The 21337-nt window shown below is 41.4% G+C and overlaps 2 protein-coding genes across 2 annotated transcripts in view; one reads left to right on the top strand and one right to left on the bottom strand.

Moving 5' to 3' along the window:
* Positions 1–458: 458 nt before the first annotated feature.
* slc25a29l (solute carrier family 25 member 29-like) lies at positions 459–8280 on the top strand. The gene is made up of 4 exons (XM_080042828.1): positions 459–758; positions 3000–3043; positions 3949–4032; positions 5033–8280. Exons 1-4 carry the CDS (start codon positions 725–727, stop codon positions 5801–5803), a joined length of 933 nt encoding a protein of 310 aa, XP_079898954.1. The 5' UTR covers positions 459–724; the 3' UTR covers positions 5804–8280.
* A 131-nt stretch (positions 8281–8411) lies between these two features.
* Positions 8412–21337, bottom strand: part of fancm (FA complementation group M) — a gene marked incomplete at its 5' end in the record, with an annotated part of 45311 nt that continues 32385 nt past the window's right edge. Inside the window, 11 exons of the mRNA XM_080042827.1 lie at positions 8412–8967; positions 9820–10114; positions 10817–11165; positions 11527–11623; positions 11707–12209; positions 12662–12768; positions 12879–13041; positions 14508–14621; positions 14801–14869; positions 15293–15381; positions 15471–17337. Of these exons, the coding sequence (XP_079898953.1) occupies positions 8841–8967; positions 9820–10114; positions 10817–11165; positions 11527–11623; positions 11707–12209; positions 12662–12768; positions 12879–13041; positions 14508–14621; positions 14801–14869; positions 15293–15381; positions 15471–17337 (3780 nt within the window). The 3' untranslated portion in view covers positions 8412–8840. The remainder of the gene's footprint in view (positions 8968–9819; positions 10115–10816; positions 11166–11526; positions 11624–11706; positions 12210–12661; positions 12769–12878; positions 13042–14507; positions 14622–14800; positions 14870–15292; positions 15382–15470; positions 17338–21337) is intronic.

The raw sequence follows: 21337 nt of genomic DNA, 5'->3' as shown, positions 1-21337 counted from the left end.
AACTGGGTTCTGAAAGTTAGATTTAGGCACCCCAAGGCTCGTATTACTGTATGTAGAGTAGGCCTATAACATTTGGTTTAGTTCACCTATACACGTTTTTAAATTACGATTCCTTGTTACATTTCAATGTAAATCGCTCAAAACACATGATATACTGTCCCCAGAGTCTGAATGACGAACACTCTCATGATAACACTGTTGATTTTGACGGTGGTGGAACACCAGTCCAGCAGTGATAGTTTGAAACTCTTCTGTGATGTTCCTCTGCTCGACTCTGTGCCGCTGGCTGCAGCCAATGGGCACGAGGGGAGGACAGCTCCCGCTAGGGGAGTTGTCTCCCTTCGGGGGATCCGATTGGGCTTCGTTCAGAAAAGGGCAAACATGCTTCTTCTTCTTTTCGGCTACGTTGAGCCCCCGCCTCCTCCCGCTGTACAAAAATAGAAGAGGTTTGGCAGAAAGAGTGACTTCTAGTACTGAGAGAGTGTGGCCACATCCACAAAATTCAACCTGTTACAGCTCCGGTCAGACGGTCAGACCCCCGAGTCCGTGTGGTAATCTGAAGCCGGAAGAAAGCGGCGTCTGAGGAGGAGGATATTTAGCGCAGAAAGTGCTAATATAACCACCACCAAGTCGGGTTTATTTAAATACCCCAAGTTCAGACAGACATTTATAACAAAGTATCCGTTAAGGTTTAACTGTTACTTTTTTATTTTTTGAGGGGGGAATGGCATTGGACTTCGCTGCGGGCTGCATAGGAGGTAAGTAATTGGAAAGTATTGATATTAGCCAGCCACGTTAACCAGGTTAAAAAGTTCAAGCTAACGACTAGCATTAGCATTAGGGTCCATTTTTCCTTCTCTCCCATCGTAAAGTGGCGCGTGGACCCCTCGAGCTATCAGTGCATGATTCAGTGATTTGTTCACATCTGCCACGTCTGAGAAACGTTACAAACAAACAAGAACGGCAGAGTACAGAGTCAAATTCCTCTGTGCTGTGTGTGTATTTTTTGTGGAAATACCGGATGTAAGTTGTATTTTGTAAAGTAACATTCCTTACCTGTGGCACACTCAAGGAGTGGAGTAGGCTATCGTCCTGCGTGACACTGACACATGCACATGAATTCACAGTCACACCCAAATAGAGCATAGAGCCGTGTAAAAAATCAGCCATATTTGGCATCACCTTTTCTCTCACAATTATGTTCAGTCAATCTTCTCCATCCTTCCTGCAAATGGAAATCACCCTCACCATATCTCGTTAGGGAGTGACCCTCAAGAGGAAGACCAAAAAGTTTACAGAGTTCAGTTCATGCATTCCTGTTTGAACCCAGCCAGCAAAATGTTACCATGAACTCCATGGGAATCTTGTCAGCTGTTGAAAGATTGCAGTTAAATGTACTTTTTAAGATCATCAGTTTTGGGATGCATTAGTTAGTTGGGCATTTGACTGATCATTTTGCTATCAATCATGTAAGTCCTTCCCTGATTCATACTAAATCATTACCCAACACAAGTTGGCTAACCCTTTATAATAACAGGTTTTTGTACAAGTTGTAACTAAGCACATTAGGACACTTTTGTGAAAATCCAAGCAACATTTGAAAATCATATATGGTAAAACAACACGTTTCAGGTTTATCATCAAATTGGATGGTTGGTTTTCATGGAAGTTCCAATCCTTACATAAGTGTGTACATTTTGACTACTGAAATACCGAGTATGGGTGGTTAATCAGTTTAAAGCCAGACAAGTTGTCAGGACATTGACAAAGTTGCAGATGTGTGGGGGGAGGGTGAACAAGATCATAAATAAACCTGAAAGAAAATACCAGGTTTAACTGTTTTTCTGCAAACAGTAAACTTATAATTACAGGGGTTGACACTAAGGTTTAAAAAGCACTTGCCCATAGGGCAAGTACAGGTAATGTTTTACTTGCAAGTTAAACAATGATATATATAGGCTAATTAATTTATACATTTTAGCGAACCGTATCTCTTAAATGCAAACACTGCTTACTTGTCTCATCCTGACCACATACAACCAACAACAATTCATATAAGCCTATATATCATGACATCACACTACACCAAGCGCTTGGTCCTGCTACATCATCGTGAAAGGGCCTCTTTTTGCCAGGCACCTGGCCTGGTTTTGGGGAGTCTCAGAACACTCAGTCAAGCTCAGAGTCAAGCTGAATGTTAGCTTCCACACAAATGTGTTCAGAAATGTTTTACTTATTTAAAGCGGTCACATTGTGCCAAAAAGTGATTGTCTGTCATAAAATGATTAAAGTCCACCATGTTAAAGTTATTGCCCAGTTATACTGTAAGTAGGGAGGGGGATCATTAATTTCTATTCATATTGATACCATTATAAAGACTCCACAATTCTAATTTCTATCAATACTTTTCTATTATTTTGTTAAGAGGACTGGTATTATTGCTTTAATTGCTTATAAGATGAGCAGAGCTAAGGATAGGATTTTAAGCAGGTCATAATTCCACAGTTAGGCCTACTATTTATTTTATATTGCTGGGAAAACAAGTTTTTCACCCAAACTGTATTATTCAAGCTTCTCGCGAAAAAAAAAAAAAAAAAAATCTTGATGTTACATTTGAACACATCATGATTACTATATAAAGTGTGTTACATTTGAAGATTCAATACCTCTGCTGTCTGAGTACCTCTTGGCCAATATGCATGGTCAGATGTTACCGCTGTATCATGGATTTTTGGCTGGTTGGTGTAAGTCAAGGACAGGGCAATGTTGAGCTGACTGTCATTATTGGGTACAGTGCAGTGACCAGCTGATAACTGTGCACGGGCTGTTTGCTGTTGCATGATGAGCCACAGACTACTTTTTTTTTTTTTTTTTTTTTTTTTCTCTTTTTTTTTTAAAAAATCAAACCATATTATAAATATTGTGTCAATAATTAGGCTACACTTTATTCATACCATTTATATTTAAGCTTGTGCTTTTCTTCCCCTGTTGTTTGTCAGGTGCTGCAGGTGTTTTGGTGGGACATCCATTTGACACAGTGAAGGTGGGTGTATTTTCTTATTTATTTACTCTTGCTATGCCTTGCAAATTAATATGCTCTGATTTTAGTTTTAAAGATGTTGTATCACGTGTGTATATATGTTTTATTTTTAACACTTATACACTACTTTTAAGATTCCCCCTTAAATGTTAATGTTTGTCAGCAACCAAGTACTATACATTAAGGAAAGAGAAAGTCAGGCCATAACCGCAGCTTCTTTCTTAACAAATTAGCAGTATTGTTCCAGCAGCGCATAGTCGAATTGTGGTCCCTAACCTCACAGCCATAGGAATGTTACTTAGTAAACCTCTCTAGGCAGCACTACTTTGGCTTAGAGTTCCTCGTAAAGTACAGGTGTCATGGAAAAAGAAAAACAGCAGGAAGATTGTAGGGAAGGCCACTAATACTGTTCAATTTGCTGTCATAAATTGACAGCAAAAAAAGGGCAAGGTAGTATTTATATATTTAGAATACAATTGTTTGATATTGCAGCCTCCACTTGCATGCATACATGCATACATACATACATACATAGAGATGCTGAATGGTTTGGCTGTAGCTCTGTTATGCCTTGCTTTCAATGTGTTGTAGATGAGAGAGAGAAATAAACAACCTCTCCATGGAAATGTGACCTAGTAAGTATGGTCAAGGTCTCTTTTCTTCAACCCTCTCCCATCCAATGTCTTGTCTCCTATATAAAGCTTAGAAGACATTTTGTGTTTTCTACTTCATTCTTGATTCATATTTTTCTCCCTCCTGTTGAACCCCCTAAGATTCTTTTTTTTATTACTAAAATAACCATATTAAAAGCACTGTTGCTTTTTGTCTGCCTTTTTTAAACCTGTAGTACAATATGTGGTTTGTATGTTTTGTGTTCATGTTTCTTACCTGGGGGCTTTCATCCACAGGTGAGGCTTCAAGTACAGAATGTGGACAAACCTCTTTACCGCGGGACGATTCACTGCTTCCAGTCAATCATACGCCAGGAGTCTGTAAGTTTCTGTTTGTTCTGTAAAGGCCTCTAAATGGATTACTACTTTAAGTCATTTTTTTCCTTTGGGCTGCCTTCAAAGATGTCATGGCTGTTTTATGTAAGGTGTGTAGCTTTCACTGTGTGCTCATTGAAGTGTCCCGTTACAGTGCCCATCTCTAAACAGTCTACAGCCAGCATGTTCCTAACATGGGGTGTTGAGGGCTTAAAGGGGGAGGTGGTGTGTGTGTTTCACAGGGTCATAGAGGACCTAACTCCTGCAGGGGCTAAATAAAGCTTTGGGCATGCTTATCAGAGTATGCTTGGACTCAGTGAATTGGTCATGAGTGTTTCCACATGGAGGTAGTGGATTGTATTCCTCCCACTGTACAATATTGAAATGATTAGTGGTTTCTTGGCTTAATTTAAAAGTTTGCTATTTAATCTGCCTTTTTTTAATGGGCTGCCGAAATTGATGATTGATATGTCAAATAATAATACTGGCACATTTTGACTGTTAGTGCTGGAAGGGCTCAGCGGTGTGTTAACGTTTCAGCTGTATCAGTGTTGTTATGTCCTTTTAGAGCATTCCAGCCATGCCGCTGTGATAGCCTCAAGGCTGTAAAACTCGATACTTGAAAGTAGTTTGGCTCCCCCAGAAGCACAGCTACTGTTTAGAACTGTTGAAATTCTTAATGTCGGACAGTTTGAATTTAATTTATTAGGTTTCTTTGAGGACACACTTACTTTAAAATATAGCTGCCTGCAATCCTGTTATTAACTAGCTGTCAGCGTCACTTCTCTCTCATTGACTTAACTCATTAGTACCTTTTTATTCCCTCTACTATAATATACTAATTTAACACTATACAAGTCATTTAAGGAGGTTTTTCAATGATGTAAAGGGTACACATGAGTGACTTTTTCCTAGAAATGTGTCGTTTGTATATCAAAAACACCAAGTTTCCTTTGTGCTGGGCTTTGTAGAGATCATGACCAGTAACCTGCCTTTGTGTCTGTAGGTTCTCGGTCTGTACAAAGGCATCGGCTCTCCCATGATGGGCCTGGCGTTCATCAATGCCATAGTCTTTGGTGTCCAGGGCAACGCCATGCGTAAGCTGGGCAGAGACACGCCTCTCAACCAGTTCCTGGCCGGAGCCTCTGCTGGAGCCATCCAGTGTGTCATCGCCTGTCCCATGGAGCTGGCCAAGACGCGCATGCAGCTGCAAGGGCTCGGGGAGAAAAAGTCCAAGAGGAAGTTGTACAAGAACTCCATGGACTGTCTGGTGAGAATCTATAGACGGGAGGGAATCCGAGGCATCAATCGCGGCATGGTGACCACTATAATGCGTGAGACGCCCGGATTCGGTGTGTACTTTCTCAGCTATGACATGTTCACACGGTCCCTGAGCTGTGAGCCAGAAGACCCTTACATTGTCCTAAAGCTGTTGTTTGCCGGTGGAATGTCTGGCATCTCTTCGTGGCTCTCCACCTATCCCGTGGACGTGATCAAGTCGCGTCTTCAGGCGGACGGGGTGGGAGGCGTCTACCAGTACAGCGGCATTATGGACTGTGTCAGGCAGAGCTTGAAGAAGGAGGGTTGGAGGGTGTTCACACGTGGACTCACCTCCACTTTGCTCCGCGCCTTTCCAGTCAATGCCACCACTTTTGCCACTGTGACTCTGTTTTTAATGTACATGCGTGAGGGAGAAGAGTGTAGCATGCAGGACTCGGAGCAGCAGGCTGTCCAGCTGCAGCCTCTGCAGACGCAGACGCAGACCAGCAGCATATAAAGCTGTTGGTGCAGCACTGAGCATTTACTACAGTCAAAGCCATCCAGTGCAGGTGGGATTTGCAGTTTCATGCAGGACTATGATCTGTTAACCGACATCTATAATGAGAGAAAGGTCAACTGATCCTAGGTAAGCATCTGGCCATGGAGTGACCACACGTAGTATTTAAATAATATATATTTAAGATAAAAGGCTGGATTTGTAAATATGGTCTCTTTTTAAAGTTTTTAGTTTTGTATACCTTTTTTTATTTTAAGAAATTAAGGAAACTTGACTGTTACTTTAACATACTGTGCAGTGGCAGTTACAATGTTCCTAAAATTAAGGGTCAAAGAAACACTTAGTCCATAATGCTGTTAAGTATGTTTGCATTTAAGCATCTTATTGTAATGGTTGCCAAAGCAAAGAAAAATCCTTGCACACGTGAATGTTCACGCTTTTTGTACAATCATGTCGATATGATAATTTATTCTGTGTCTGAGGTTACAACTGTGTATGTGGTTAAACTTTCCTAAGAGAAGCATTTGGTCAAAGTTGTGAATGTTGTCTGAAATTTGAATCAAGTATGAGGTGACGTCTTGGCATAATCACTTTGACTAACCCTTTTGTCAAGAAACAATATTTTTTTTATAGAATCACAGATGGGACTTTTTTTTTGTGAAAACAATCAAGCAATCTTAAAAAATGTTTGTGGGGGATTCAATGGGAAAATAGACTGAAAAGATGTAGCTCCTCCTTGACACAAATTAGAATAAATCCAGATATCATTTATGTGTGTATGTTAAAGAGCTAGACAGCTCTTTCGAATCGATGATATCACAAATGTATGGAAACTCTCAATCAAGATATTGCGATTGTCACTTATCGCAATAGTTACAACTTTTTATTTCAGCTCTTTTCTAGATTAATATTTTTCCATAATGCTCAAACGTTGGTGTCACTTGTTTTAGATGCAAAATAATTATGTGTAATAAAATTTGTTAAAATGACATAATCATTGTCTAAAACAACCTGATGCAGTTTTTCAATCATATTTTTTTGTTCTGGACTTCATACCGTGTCTAAAGAAAGTACCTTTTGGTATGATTTTAAGCACATGTATTTTTTTTAACTCCGTTCCCTGTCAGTAGAGGATGAGCAGCACAATGTTTAGCATGCTCCACTTTTACCACTGGGGGGAGTTGTCAGACTGGTTCTGTACACACTAACCTGTGCCATGTAGTGGCAGAGAAAGCAATAGCTGCCCATATGCAGCTGCTGTGTGTTTGTGTTTCATTTCAAGTACATTTCTACTAAATGTGAGCTAAGGTGAATGATTAAATGTCCCTGATTTGCTAACCACCATTTAATATTGAATTGAAATGGACAACTCAATAACTTTGACAAAACAATAATTTTGGGGCGACTGTGGCTCAGTTGGTAGAGCGGGTCGGCTGATGATCAAAGGGTTGGAGGTTCGATCCCCGCCCTGCCACCTGTGTCATGGTTGTTGTGTCCTTGGGCAAGACACTTCACCCACCTTGCCTCGTGTGAATGTCGATAGTTAGCCTGCTGTCGGTGTGTGTGAATGGTAACGTGGGAAAGGAAAACAGGTCTCCCTTGCAAAAGAGTCTTTGGTCTCAATGGGATTTACCTGTATAAATAAAGGTTAAAAAAAACACCTGGTGCAAAGAATTTGTCTTCAGTTCAGACAAACATTTTGATCACGCTTGCTTTTAATGTTATGCACCACAGTTAAAAACAACTTATTTTTCTAATGGTTCAATTGTCTCAAACCAGAGTCTGGGACACCTCTGATGCTCTCTCCATATTAACCAGGACAGTTGTCATTGGATAAAGAGCACAGCACACTGTGTCATTAGAAGCACTGTGACCTCTGTACTTTACCCAGTTCATAGCTGATCGAATTAACAAATGCTTCACATGTTGCAGGTTTAAAATGTAAACTATTAACATGAACACACACGCACTACAACACATGCACAATACATGGATTTGTAACCCCTAACTTCAGGCGATGCATGTATCCAAAATGTTGAAGCTATTGTTTTCCTTGCACGTAGACTGCACACATCTTCATGTCTCTTCAAGTTATGAACTGATGCTGCTTTTTATCTTATATTTAATGGAGTGGCAGGTATTAAGCCTAGGTCCTACAGGGTCTGAAAATGCTTTGGGCTTGTCCAAAGACATAATGTACATACTGTGAATGTGGTGTTTTTTGTTATTGTGTTAAATATTTTAAAGTTTAGATTTCTTTTAATTACAATACTGTATTTTTGTGCTTAAGAATTTAATTTCTACATTGTTATCTGTCGGTGGAGGATACATATCTGTATAAGGGCTGCTTTAACTGTCTAATTTTGCCTTTTGTGTTCTTTACTTGTTTTGTGTTCGATATCGTGCCCCAAAGCAGCATGCACACTATGTAGTTATTTGACAGAATGGTGAAATAAAAGCCAAATTTGTTTTCTCAAGTTTTCTGATAGACGTGGTTCTTTTCAAAGCTATTAAAACTTTGGTTGGATAGTTGAGTTATCCAGAAAAATTAGCTTGCCACTAAAGAGTGGTTGTAGATGTGTATTGCAGGTTTTTCTTAAAATTGGAGCGAGGAGCAAAGTCATTCAAATCTTTCAAAGTGAAAACAAAGCACTTCCCGACACAATGTACAAAGATAGCACTGTTTATTATAGACACAATAGTTACCTCTTTCAGAGTGCAACACAAATGTAAACATTATTCTTCCAAAAACAATAAGTTATTCAAGTGTCAATCAAATATTGATTGGGTTCTTATGATCACACTGACAGTATTAGTGCCAGCACACACCATTTATGAAAAATGCTTATTTCTCTCATTATGAAACAACCACAGACAGCCATTGCAGTTACTGTATGCAGCATAGTAACTTCCATCCTCTGGTGAGACTGAAAATAGAAGGGCAGGGGAAGTAAAGATGTATCAGAGAAGAAAGAGAAAGTGGTGGAGGAATAGAGGAAATGGATGTATAGATTGTGGTATATTCCTAGTGTTTCTGCTAGCTGCTTTTCCCTGCCTTAGATGTGTTCACGAGGAAGGAGTCACAGGAGTAGCGCAGGAAGCGGTAGATCTCCTCGGCTCTAGATCGACTCATACTGCCCCCCTTCTGTATGGCTTCCATGGAGCTGCAGGAGGAAAAACAGAAGGGTGAGACAGGGTTCATAACCGAAACAAACTCTACCTGTAACTGTTTTTATTAGGCTATATTGTACTTTCACCCATTTCATTTTAACTGCAGCCATTCTACATCGCTGTCTAAATGTTTCATTTGTTATGTCTCTTGATCAGTTGTTGTGTATTTGATGTATTTGCATTGTATATTGTGTAGGCCTATGAATTGTTGTTTTTGCTCTGCACTTGTTCGACTCGACATCATTGCAAATGAGGGTCAAAGGCAAGTTACATAAATAGTAAGGTTGCGTTCCGAATCGCATACTTTCTACTATATAGTATGTAGAAAAAAGATTTAGGATGTCCCGATTCTTGTGGCCAGATTTAGGATGGTTAGAATACCCGGATGGTCTACTTCATGCGGCCAAGATTGTTAGTGTTGAAAAGTGCATCCTATTTGGGCGATTCTGACCCACAATCCAGTGCGCACGTGAAGTGACGTAACATCGACGAAGCCTATAGGTCCATGTTATGAAAACAAACGGGGATGCGACGGATATAAAAGCAAGAGGCAAGATCAAGGCGCAATGTTATGATGAAATAAGAGAGAAAAGTATGTCCCAATAGTATGTCTACTGCATCCTAACTAGATTCTTTTTATCGTCGGATGTAGTATGTAGAATAGAAAAAAGAAAGATTATGCGATTCGGAACGCAACCTAAGTCTTTTGAAGGCTTTTGTTGCCACTCAGAAAGGACCACTTTTTCAACAACCAACACTCTTTGGTTCTCCCAATAAATGTTTAGACTTTTAAAAGAAGGTTTCCGGTTCTTGTTTTTACCCCGATATACACATGCTTCATCTACCTGTTTATGAGATGTGCGATGGATCTGAAGCTATGGCTCAAGCTGAGGGCGTGGACGTAGTTGACGGAGGGCAGGCTCAGGTACAGCTGCAGGGCCTGCTGTCTGTGTTGACCTTTGACCTCCAGTGGCACAGCGATGGCTTGACCTTTGCGCTGCTCCAGTCGAGCCAGGTCTGCCAGCAAGCCGGCGCTCTCTTCAGCACCGCTGCTCCAAAGCAGGCGCACACCCGTACGCACCAGCGCCGTCAGAGTGCTGTCATAGTAACGTGTCCGCTGAAAGGGACGTGACGCCTCCCCTGTGACGGTGACAAGTATCATAATAAGGGCAGAAATATGTCACCTCACTAAGCAAAAAGTATATTTTCCTTTAAAAATATTAATTATTCACATCTTCAAAGTTGGAATAATAAAATGGTCTGCAGTGTCTAAAATAATAGTTTGTTAAAGTCCAAGCCAATTAATCGACTGCTTTTCGAAGATGTAAAGCAAGTGTTGGACTTGTTTTTGCAAGTGTTGGACAGTTTCTTTTGATTTATGCTTTTCATTGTTTGTAAATATTACTTTTTATGTCTGTCCTCTGGTAATCTCCTTTCTTTTTTCTTTACTTGCTCGGAATAGTTAAATTGTCAATTACAAAATTCTAAATAGTTGTTTTAGCTAAAATCTGTATGATATATTCATGTAACTAAACCTTTACTTAAAAGGTGCTCCAGGGAACTTTCAGTTTGTGTTCATTATTGCGCCCCCTTTGGACAAAGTAATGTAATAGATGGGTGAGCATACCCATGACAAAGGTGTTAAGAAAAACTTTATAAAAATACTTGCATTCTTTGCACTGATGGTCTCTTTTGCTTTTACATGGTAATTATGGTCATTGAAGGAAAAATCAGACCGACAGTTAAATAAATATTTAAAAGTTCCTTGTAGCACCTTGAAAGTCACCACCTCAAAATAATAGAATGTAGTTTATGTCATCAAATCAACAGGCGCTTACTGACCTGGCTTGGCTCGGTCCTTCTCCACTATCAGACAAACGCGCTCAAACAAGCCCTGCAAGCTGTTCACTCTTTCGGCCAAGCGCTTCCGGTTCTGCATTGCGGCCAAATCTGATTGGCTGTGCCTCTCCACCGCCATGCGGTTGCTGACGATGAAGTAGCTGCCGTCCAGTGAGCAGACATGTACGGTGGCCGCGTGGCGATGACGCAGGCTGCCCATCAGCTCCACTCCACTGCTGAGGCAACGACTGTCCACCAGAATGCACACGGGGCCGGGTGGAGCGGTGGACTCGCTGACTGATGAATGCTGGGCCGTGGAAGTCTGAGGCAATGAAGGGGCGGCAGGGAGGGCCTGGGACAAGGGGAAACATAACCTTGATGTAGTTCATTTGAAGTTTTACTGTCTTGTAATGTAGACCATGTGTCTTGTTTCTTTATCAACTCAGTATGCGCTGTCCCTTACTACATTTATAACTGTCATTTAAAATTGTATTTATTTTCTTAAAAGATAAGGGAATTTATTTCATTTATATTGTTAATTTCATCATTTGGTTTTGTAATTTAAGGTTAAAACTGTATATCAAATTGTTAAATGGTTTTATTGAAGGCCTTTTAACTATTCTATAAGTGTGTGTGTGTGTGTGTGTGTGTGTGTGTGTGTGTGTGTGTGTGTGTGTGTGTGTGAGAGATATTGTTTGCTCGTACAGTCGTACCTGGGCTGGTTTCTTGGACTCCGACAACAGCGACTCCGACTCTGCAAAATCTAGTTCGTTTGAGAGCAAATGCTGATTTTCTAACCTTTGGCGACACCTGCAGGAGAAAATAAACACAATAATATAATGGTAGCAGATCTGTATTTGTGCTTTGGTGCCATCACATGAGAATATCCTCACCTCTCATTCTGCTGGTCCTCAGTCACTGAGTGTCTCCGTGCTTTGCTCTGCATAAAGACCTTGGTTGCTACTGTTGAAGACGAATAGGATGGTGCTGGCTCCTGCTGCTGCTGCTGAGGCCTGCTGGGCTCTGGTTGTATTGCCTTTGGCCTATAGGGGGCAGCAGCAGCACCTCCTGTTACAGGTACATGTCTTCTCTCTATACCAACTTCCTCCGTCTCCTCCTCACTGGAGGAATGAATGCGTATGACACGGGCGCGCTTGCTTTTTGTGCCAGCTCTCTGCACCCCCTGTGGAGGCTCGGATTTAGTCTTGGGGCCGGCTCTGGCTTTGTGCTGGAAAACACGGCGTCTGGTGGCGTACTGTCTCCTCCCGTCCACATACGAGTCCTCGGGCATAAGTTCAACGTCTTCAGCCCCCTCATCACTGCAGGTCTCCACCTCCTCCACCTCACTGCCCACCACAAAGCTGTCCTCTGCATAGGTTTCATCCATCTCGGGCACCTGGGAGATACAGGGAGTATTTAAGGAAGAAATTAAAAAGGCGGAGACAGCGATTCTAGATAATGCTTGTGGTCAAAATCACTTTTTGTCAAAATCAGGGAATATCTCCTCACAATCTGTTACCTGTCCACACTGTGTTTGTGCTGAAAAAAGGGAACGTGTTAATCAACAGCCTAGGCTCTATAAACTGGTGTGTAAATAAAGAGGCCCAGCATAGCTAGCAACGTGCCCATTTACAGAGCGTAGGCTCTGGATTCATTTTCAGCACACAAACAGTGCAGAAAGGTCGCAGTTTGTGACGAAATGATTTTAACAAAAAGTGATTTTGACACCAAGCTTAGTCTAGAATCACTGACTCCACCTTTAAAATTAAACATTATTGTTTGTATTATTATAATTTTAGTTTTTATTTGCATTGCGTAAAGAACAGCTGAGGCTAAAACACTGTGTACCTGGGAAAATATGTCCATGTTGTTGTGATTTCTGTAGGACATTTTGAACTTGCCCTGGACTGCAGGGCTTCTCACTGACTTCATGTAAACACCGTGCATCTCAGACTCTGAGGCAGTGGTGAGAACAGACAGGAAGCACAAGTGTAAATCCTCAGTTAACTTCAATAATTCTCTGAGGGTAGAATAAATCTCTTAGAACAACAGGAGTGTTGTATACCGTTCAGTCCCTGTGAGAGGTGTGTGTTGTCGACCACGAAGCCTTCCAGAGACTGGTTCTGATCGTCTCCGTCCTCCTCGTCAGATGACACGTCGGCCTCGTCCTCCTCCGACAGCGCTGCTTCTTGGTCTAGGAACTGCCGCCCTTTTCGACTATTGGCGTGCTGAAGAAAAAATTAAATAAATAAATAAAAGAACGATGGAAAATGTCACAGTTGACAGATGCTGAAGGAGTCAGTGCAATTGACAGATATTTTTAGACTTGACATTTTTACATCAGGACAGGAGGAAGGTGTCATTTCTGGTCTGAAACGTGTTACGATTGTCAGTGGCGTGCACAGACATTTTTTGGGGCAGGTGCTCAGTGAAAAATAAGGGGACTTTGTGCAGCATAACAACAAGGCTACTTTTTCTGCAGGCAGTTGGGGAAAATGTTTAACCTTTTAAAGTAAAATTCATCAATCTGGTGCACTTTGAGAAGACAAATCAATATTTATTGATTTATTTATTTATTCATTATTATCAAAGTTTTTAATCGTCGAGCATTTATAGATGATAATGTCGGCATGGGCCACATACACTATATAAAAATAAAAATAAATAAAAACTTTCAGATTATTATTATTTTTTTTCAAAAGGGCACTTGATTTGGCCAGGGAGCAAAGGGCAGGTAGCCTGGCATTCCCAGACCTGCCACTAGGCGCTGGCAAATAAAATTTGCTGCGCGTGTTGGTCTGGACACGCTCCGTTGAAGCTTTATCAAGAAAGCCAGAAATCTGGCTGGTGGTTTCAATTGGTTCTATCTAATATGGGCGCGCCAGAGCCCTTTATATGGTGCTCTGGGGAGGACGTAACCGGATGACGACAGTGACGTGCATGCGACGTCGAAGCCGTGATAGTAAACATCAAATATGGCTGCGGATATGTTGTGTGAGTTTGAGACTGCTTTGGCCTCGACCCTTAACGATTTGGAAGACGGCACTCAAATCTTTCATTAGCAAGTAAGTGGAATGTTTTATTTTGCCGACCGACAACGGCAAACGTTTAATTTAACAGTTTAACAGCTGTTCGCTAAACGAAAGGGGCTTACGTCGCCTTGTGCATCGCTCTGATTGGTTGTAGTGCTATCCAACTGCATGCAGTGGCATTTGAAATGCACGAGTAGGAGCCGCCCCTTGAGTTGGAAATTACTATTGATCGTGGCCAGACCCTCTATCGTTCAAGATATCAGGGTCTGGATTTCCAGGCTAAAGGGCAGGTGCTATAGCACCACTTTGGGTCTACCTGTGCACGCCTATGACGATTGTATCCTGAACAAGACAACACAGTAGCTACTTTAGTGTTTTTTTTAAGCAGCTAAATAATTGGTATTTTGAAAATAATGTATCAAGTGAAAATTTGACAATGTAAAAGGTTCCCCAAATCCACTTTTAACTATTGTGTGCACAACTTGTTTTTTAAACAAAATAGAAAATAATACACTCATACAGTAAACATTTGTCATGCATTCTAATGTCTGACAAAAAGTAACAGGCAGCATTCATCGCATGGATGAAATCACCAGAAAGTAAATGACATCATTCAGATTCAGATCACAACATCCTACGGCGCCACCTGTTGCTGCACAGACCTTGGCTTTGCCCCGTTGGACCGGTTGCTTCTCAGCTGCCGGAGTTTTCAGTCTGAACACAGACTCGTTCTGGAAATCGTCGTCAGAAACGCTTTCGGCCTCCATTTCGTCAGACTAGGGACCAATGAGGAGAACAAATTAGTCGAGCACTGCACACTGGTAATGGTTTATGATGCAGCATGTCATCAACTCATTACTTCTAGGAATAGAAATGACGGTAAGTGATGCATGGAGTTAAGGTATTAAAGTAAAAATCGGCTGTGTAGAATAGGTTGAACTCTGGAAAATCTTACTATATTAAGTGCAGCTGCGCGTTTCCTGTTCACCACCACCGGGGAGTCCACGTCACTGCAGAGCATTGACTGGCAGAGACACACCACGTCACACATTGCACAGCAAAAAAGGCACATGCATTCTGTCTCTTTACACAATACTCAATCAACAGTATCTTATTCAATTATGCTTTGCTACATTGCAGGAGCCAAGTAATGCTTCTTCACTTGCTTGCCAGCCGGTTGCCATGACAACTGCAGGTACCTTGATATTGGACATGGACAGAGGCAGCCTGAGCCGTCTGAATCAGATATGTGATTCAGACGTCACGCCTTTTGTTTTTTGCAAACAGTTGATTTGTATCTACTTGGTATTTATAACACAGGGATGATCATTTCAGTGATCTTTTTGTGTACATCTCATTAACCTAATGAAAGGTAAAAAAGAAAAAAAAGAAAAAAAGAACAAAGGTATAACATTAGATAAGTGATTGATTGTGTAATGGTGCTCACCATCTCCGGAGACGACAACAGGTTGACCTTGTTCTGATGTCTCCTTTTATGAACCACGATCTCATCCTCACTGTCAGTGTTGCACTCTGCTAAGAGAAAATAATGGACGGATCTCTACAGCAGGCCAGAACAAAGTAATCCAATATAAAGACTTTTCAAGTTTAGGAATCCGACAAACCTGGAGGAGGGGAGTCGGCCAGGCTAACAGATTCCCTGTTTTCTACAGCTGACGCGCTGCCCTCCACACGTCTCCGCTTCAATCTAGAGAGTAAACACGGAGTAGGAGGCCCTGCAGAACCGGGCATGAGCATACGCCTGGCTCCTGGGGTTAGTGTTGGGGTTGGGATCGGAGATGGGAGTGCACCACCTTTAGACATCAACGGTGAAGCCAGAGGAGAGGGTACATCTCTGTTCCTGTGTGTTGAGGGCATTCCGGGTGCAGATAACTTGGTGGATTGACCAGAGTGTAGATTTGTTCTCTGTCTGTGGAAGCTGTAATGAGGGGTGGAAGAGCTAGAGATGGTCCGCTCCTGAGGCTGTGGAGAGGTGGACATGGGCCTACACGGGGTGGCAGGCGCATCCTTTACTTCCTCAGAGTCAGAGTCAGAAAAGCCGAGGTCAAAGTTGACAGAGAAGCCGTCGAATGATTCCGACTTCTTCAGTGATTCGTCCGCTACTGGTTTACTCACGTTTAATGCTGTGCATGATTCGTTATGCTTCCTTTTCTCTGTAGTGCTATGAGGCATGTGCCTTTGGCTCATCGCTAAATCATCCGCATGCATTGCGTTCAATAATCCATGTGCGCTTTGAGCTGTGTGCGTAGCGTCGTGTGGGTTGCTTGGGGTGTGCACACATGAAGTGTCAGTCGTCTTGTCTGTGCTGTTAGCAGCGTTGGGGGACACGCTGGGTGTGACACCGGGAGTGGAGATGTCCGGGATGGTCATTTGCAGGAAGGCCTCGTCGTCCCCAAACAGATCCATGCTCTCGTCCATCCCATAGTCCTTCACATCGCCTAGGCTTTTTATTTCATTGTTTTTTTCAGCTTCCTCATCGACCCTCTCTTTCCTTGAATCATTGTTAATTTCATCATTTGTCTCCTTGTTGTCCTCCCTCTCATCATCATTATCATTCACTTCTTCTCCCCCGAAAACCGCCTCCCAGGTCGGACTTTCTGCAACCACGCTGCCATGGGGCCATTCATGATTGATTCTACCATCCTCTTCACCCACATGAGGCTCGTCTGAGTCCGACTCAGGGAGCAAGGCATTGTCAGTGTCACTTGTCATAATTTTATCATTTTCATCATTACAACATTCGTCGTCGTCACTGTCGTCCACATCCAGGGTAAAGCTGACGTGGAATGGCTGCTGATGCCGCTGCTGCTGAGGAGAGACAGAAAGTGATGGAGCGGCCACACAGTCGGCGGTCTGAAAATCTTCTGTTGGTGAAGGTGGGGATCTGGACAGGAGCTCTGCCACATTGGCCAGGATGACCCTCAGACTTTCATCTCTCCTCGAGGTGAGTTTGGCAGAGGGTTGTTGGAGGTGAGGAGGTGCTGCTGAAGCCCATTGAGGGAGGTAGAACATGGCCTGAAGTTCAACGTCGTCTTCTTCTTTATCCTCAAAAACATGTGTAATCAACTGTGATAATTGGTCTAAAGTGACAGGGTCTGCGGCGACTGTGTGCTCTGATTGTACGTCACAGTCATCCATGTCCATGTCAGCTTCTGGACAGTCATTGTTGTTTGAGGGACGAGGGCAACAACTGGCCTCAGGTCCTGGGTGATCTGTCCTGTCATCATAATCTGTATGAGGAAGTATTTGTCTGGTGGACACGGAAAGTAAACTTGTTCCGGGTGTAGTTTCCCTCTCCGCTTCCTCGTGGATGCGTCCCAGGTCAGACAACGAAGTGAAGTGGGACGGTCTGGGTTTGTTGTTTATCTTTGCGCTCCTCTGTTTCTTCTTCTGTCTGTTCTTTGCGTGGCCTCCTGAGTCGTCTGCGTCTTTGAGGTAAGGAAGTAGCTCCTGCTCGTAACGACATTCCCCCTGAACACAAACACACAGAAGAGCTGAATGAGGAAAAAAATCCCCTATGCAAGGGATTGCTGTACACATTTCAAATTGTTTTATTCAAGTATTTTAAAGCCCACTGAGGCAAATGGCTAGTTGTGATATTGGACTATATAAATAAAAACTAATTTGATTTAAAAAGGGGGAAGTAAGGTAAGGAACACTTTTACCACACGTGTAATGCTCAGCGCAACCAACGCACCTTCTCCGTTCATGTTCCTACTGTTATTTGATGGGGAAGTGTCCTTTGAAGAGATGGCACATTAAAGCCACGCATGGAGCACATAAAAAAAAAGCCTGAGGTAATGTTGACCATTTATTGTTTTTCTGAAAAGGTATTGAGGAAGACAGACAATCCCACTTTAAATCTACTTGACAGCAAAACATCTTCCCATTTATTTTTCGTTACATCTTACACAAAAGCACACAGAGACATGGTTATAATCATCTAGCAACACATGTCATCTGTGCAAGCCACGTGACCTGGAAGTGATCTAGCTAGAGTGGTATCCTGCTTGGCAAAACGGGGTGCCATCCAACCTGCATCCGGCAGGAGGAAGATGCTCAGTGAACAGTAAAGAAAGAACAAGATGCCTCATGTAGAGGTGGCAGTGAGTGTGTATGGACATAACTGGTTTTGCCTAAAAAAAAAGCAGGCCAGCGAGGGGAGACCTTATGTCACCGCATTAAAATAAAAAGCTTCACACATAACAAGAGTGTGAGAGACTTCATTGGGAAGAAATGGACCCCAAGCGGGGTTACAAATTATTCCCCATTATTCTGTTACAAAACAGTGCTTTAGTGTAGACCACTGAGCCTCAGGCATGGCACCTACTAGACATCCTTTTGATCCTTTTAGATGGAGTGTGTAAGACCCTGTGTCTTCTCACTAACAGGTCACTATGTGTAGAAGTAAGATGGTGTCAAACTGCCCATAGTGCCTCTTATTCAACTCAGAGTCTTAGTGAAGTTGAGTTGCCTTATTGGTCAATTAACACAAGGCCACATTGAAATCTTTCTTCAGAAATCAGAAATTATTTGTAATTTTGGGCTATATAAAAATAAAAATAAAACTGATTTGATTTAGCACTGGCTGGGAAACTGTCCCTTTGTTTTTATTAAACGTGCTTCCAACAGCAACTTTTTTATATTTTTTATATGCGAGTATCTTAAAAATCTTAAAAACTATTTCTGTCTGCCGCTGAACCGGTGACATTTAGTTATACCCTGATCCTCCTGTCTTGATTATAACAGCATCACAACCCACTTTACTGGAACACACCTCAATTTCTGTCTTTAATGGCTGCCAGTTATAGGTTCAAAATGACTGTAATGACTCATAGGGCCTTAAGTGGAGTGACCCTAATCAATAATTTGGACCTATAGCCCATGCGTACAAAGATGCACACTTACGTCAGCAGTAAAAACTCTTCTCACAGTCTGTAGAATAATAGAAATATACATCCAATGGCTGTCCAGATATTTCAGACAGGCCCAAAGATGTGACTTTTTAAAAATCTAATTTACTTTCGATGAATTGAGCAGCTGACCTGGCATCAGCAGTGGCTTTTCCGATTTTGTGCAATGGCAACAATAATTCTATCCACGCTGTTGCATGTTTCTACTTTAAGACCTGGTGCCAGCATTGAAGAGTAGCGTGTCTTTAGCTTCTTTTATTGTTCCTGTGTTGACACATATCCATCACACCTAATCAGCACGCTATTGTTCTCCTGATGCGGTTGTTTGCCAGCATACTTGTGTATAAACAGCTGTTGAAATGTTCCGCATTCATTCTGGGAAACAAACACATCTTCCACGATGAGATGCACGGTGGCAGTAAGCCATTCACACAAGCAAGGTAAAAACAGATTTATTGGAAATGTTGTGTTCACAATCGCAACGAAAGACGTGTCATCTGAGAAAGCGCTTCACTTTAAAGAACGTATTGTTGTTCCACAAAAGTGATGACAGGCCTATTGTCCCAAATAATTCCATGAACCGAGTTCTCACCAAAAGAATAATGAACAACGCCTGAAGGATTACCTCGTCACATACTTAACTACCTCCCATAATCTTTTATTTCGAAAAAAGAAAAGACTGCAGCTTGTGGGCGTCAAACTCACTGCTTGAGGACTGTAATTTACATTTCTGCGCTGGGTGCGCAGTTCTTTATGAGGGTGTGATACTTTCGATAGGCAAGGTTTTTCAATGAAGAAATTATTTATATACATGTCTGAACTGATTATGACAGAATATTATTGAATGGTGTAACCCTTGTGGAAAACAAATCAACTGCAGCTATTCATAGCTGGCGCTTTGTTAACGTCATTTCAAGTTTTGAAAGATGTCACAACAAAATCTGATGGAAATTAACCAACTGAATAGCAATTATATTTTGAAAAAAGAAAACTAACAAATTGTTGTTTAGCTACTTGTAAGTCCACCACACCCCACACTGGTCTTGACACCCTATTGGTTGAGCAATGTTCATATTAAGGCAGATAAGCGGAGGTCCTTGCTCACAGTGCTAAAAATGTATAATTCATTAATTAATGTCAAATAAAAGATGTTAAAAAAACTATATTGTGTTTAAAGTTTTTTATAAATGTAGGCGTTGATGAAACAGAATCTGTAAATTATAAAAGCGAAACCATTTCTGAGTTACAATATTTTATCTCTAATTTATATTGTATCATTACTAGAAAAGAAAACACATTATTAAATTAAATAATATACATAAATAAAACAATTAAAAGTTTTTTTAATTACATTTTATGTATACAATTAGAAATACGTATTTTTGTAATAATACTTCCATCGAATGTATAAAATATCGTGTTTCTAGTGAGTTGGAGCGCTGTTTCTCGCTTTTCTTTTGGAGAAATAGTGAATAGAACTCAATTTGCACAGGCTTAACATTAAGCCCTGGTGCACAATTAATGAATGATCAGATTCAGGCTAGATCTAGAGATGTCGCAGACCAAAATAAACTTTACAACAAGGAAAGAGAGAGAGAGAGAGAGAGACAGAGAGAGAGAGACAGAGAGAGAGAGATGCGGATGCTGGAAGGGAGAGAGGGTTGCTGTTGGTTCAGACTGCACCATGAGGGAAGCAGCAAAGTGGAAACTCCTGTCTCTTGATTATCCCATTGCACTACAATAATCTCATACCCATTTCATGCTCATGAACACACACAAAGAATAATCTTCCACATTAATCAGTCTGCGTGACTTTATTTCCAAACATGCTGCAGCTTGGGACAAGATTTCCTCAAGTTTCTTTGTCCACAAATTTGCTCGCACCAATCGACCGACAACAACGGCTCCGCGGCGAGCGCTGCAAACTTTATTGATGAGAAGGATTTTGCTATCTAATTGCTATAAAGTTACTGCACAACTGCTACAATAACTGGCTGCAAATGAATTTGCAAGTAAATTTCGACTGATTTGATACAACAATGCAAGAATCAGTACATCTGATACATTCTAAGACCAAAAGAATGGTCTGAAGGCAGAGGGGAAGTAAAAGGCTTTTGAAAAACTACTTCTTACGTCAGCCGGGATAGCAGACACGCAACGGAGCCAAGCTCCAACATGTTCAAACAGCAACAATAATCCAGACGTGAAATGTGAGACACAGAATAACTTGTTTTGGATGTTTACAGAAATCAATGGGATTTTTTCCTCCAAACTACATGTGTCATAATAAACCCAAAGCATCTGTCTTTGTTTACATTCAAGCAAAATGGTGTATTATATTCCATGTTGTATAAAAGCAGTCATGTAGCTAAAGCCTCAGCTCATGCACAATCAAACTAAAACATTTTATACATGAAATATCAACCATACATGATCATAATCAGCATTATGTGAATAATTACATTTTAGAACGTGAGCTCTGTTATTTAGTGTCACTTTAATTCTCTTTTATCTATATTAGCATCTGTTTTTTGATCTCCTGCTCTATGTAGGTCATG

This window comes from Ammodytes marinus (assembly GCF_949987685.1).
Source record: "Ammodytes marinus genome assembly, chromosome: 15".
In the NCBI taxonomy this organism is placed as follows: Eukaryota; Metazoa; Chordata; class Actinopteri; order Uranoscopiformes; family Ammodytidae; genus Ammodytes; species Ammodytes marinus.
The sequence above is the reverse complement of the archived record's forward strand: the minus strand, read 5'-3'. Positions and strand labels throughout refer to the sequence as shown.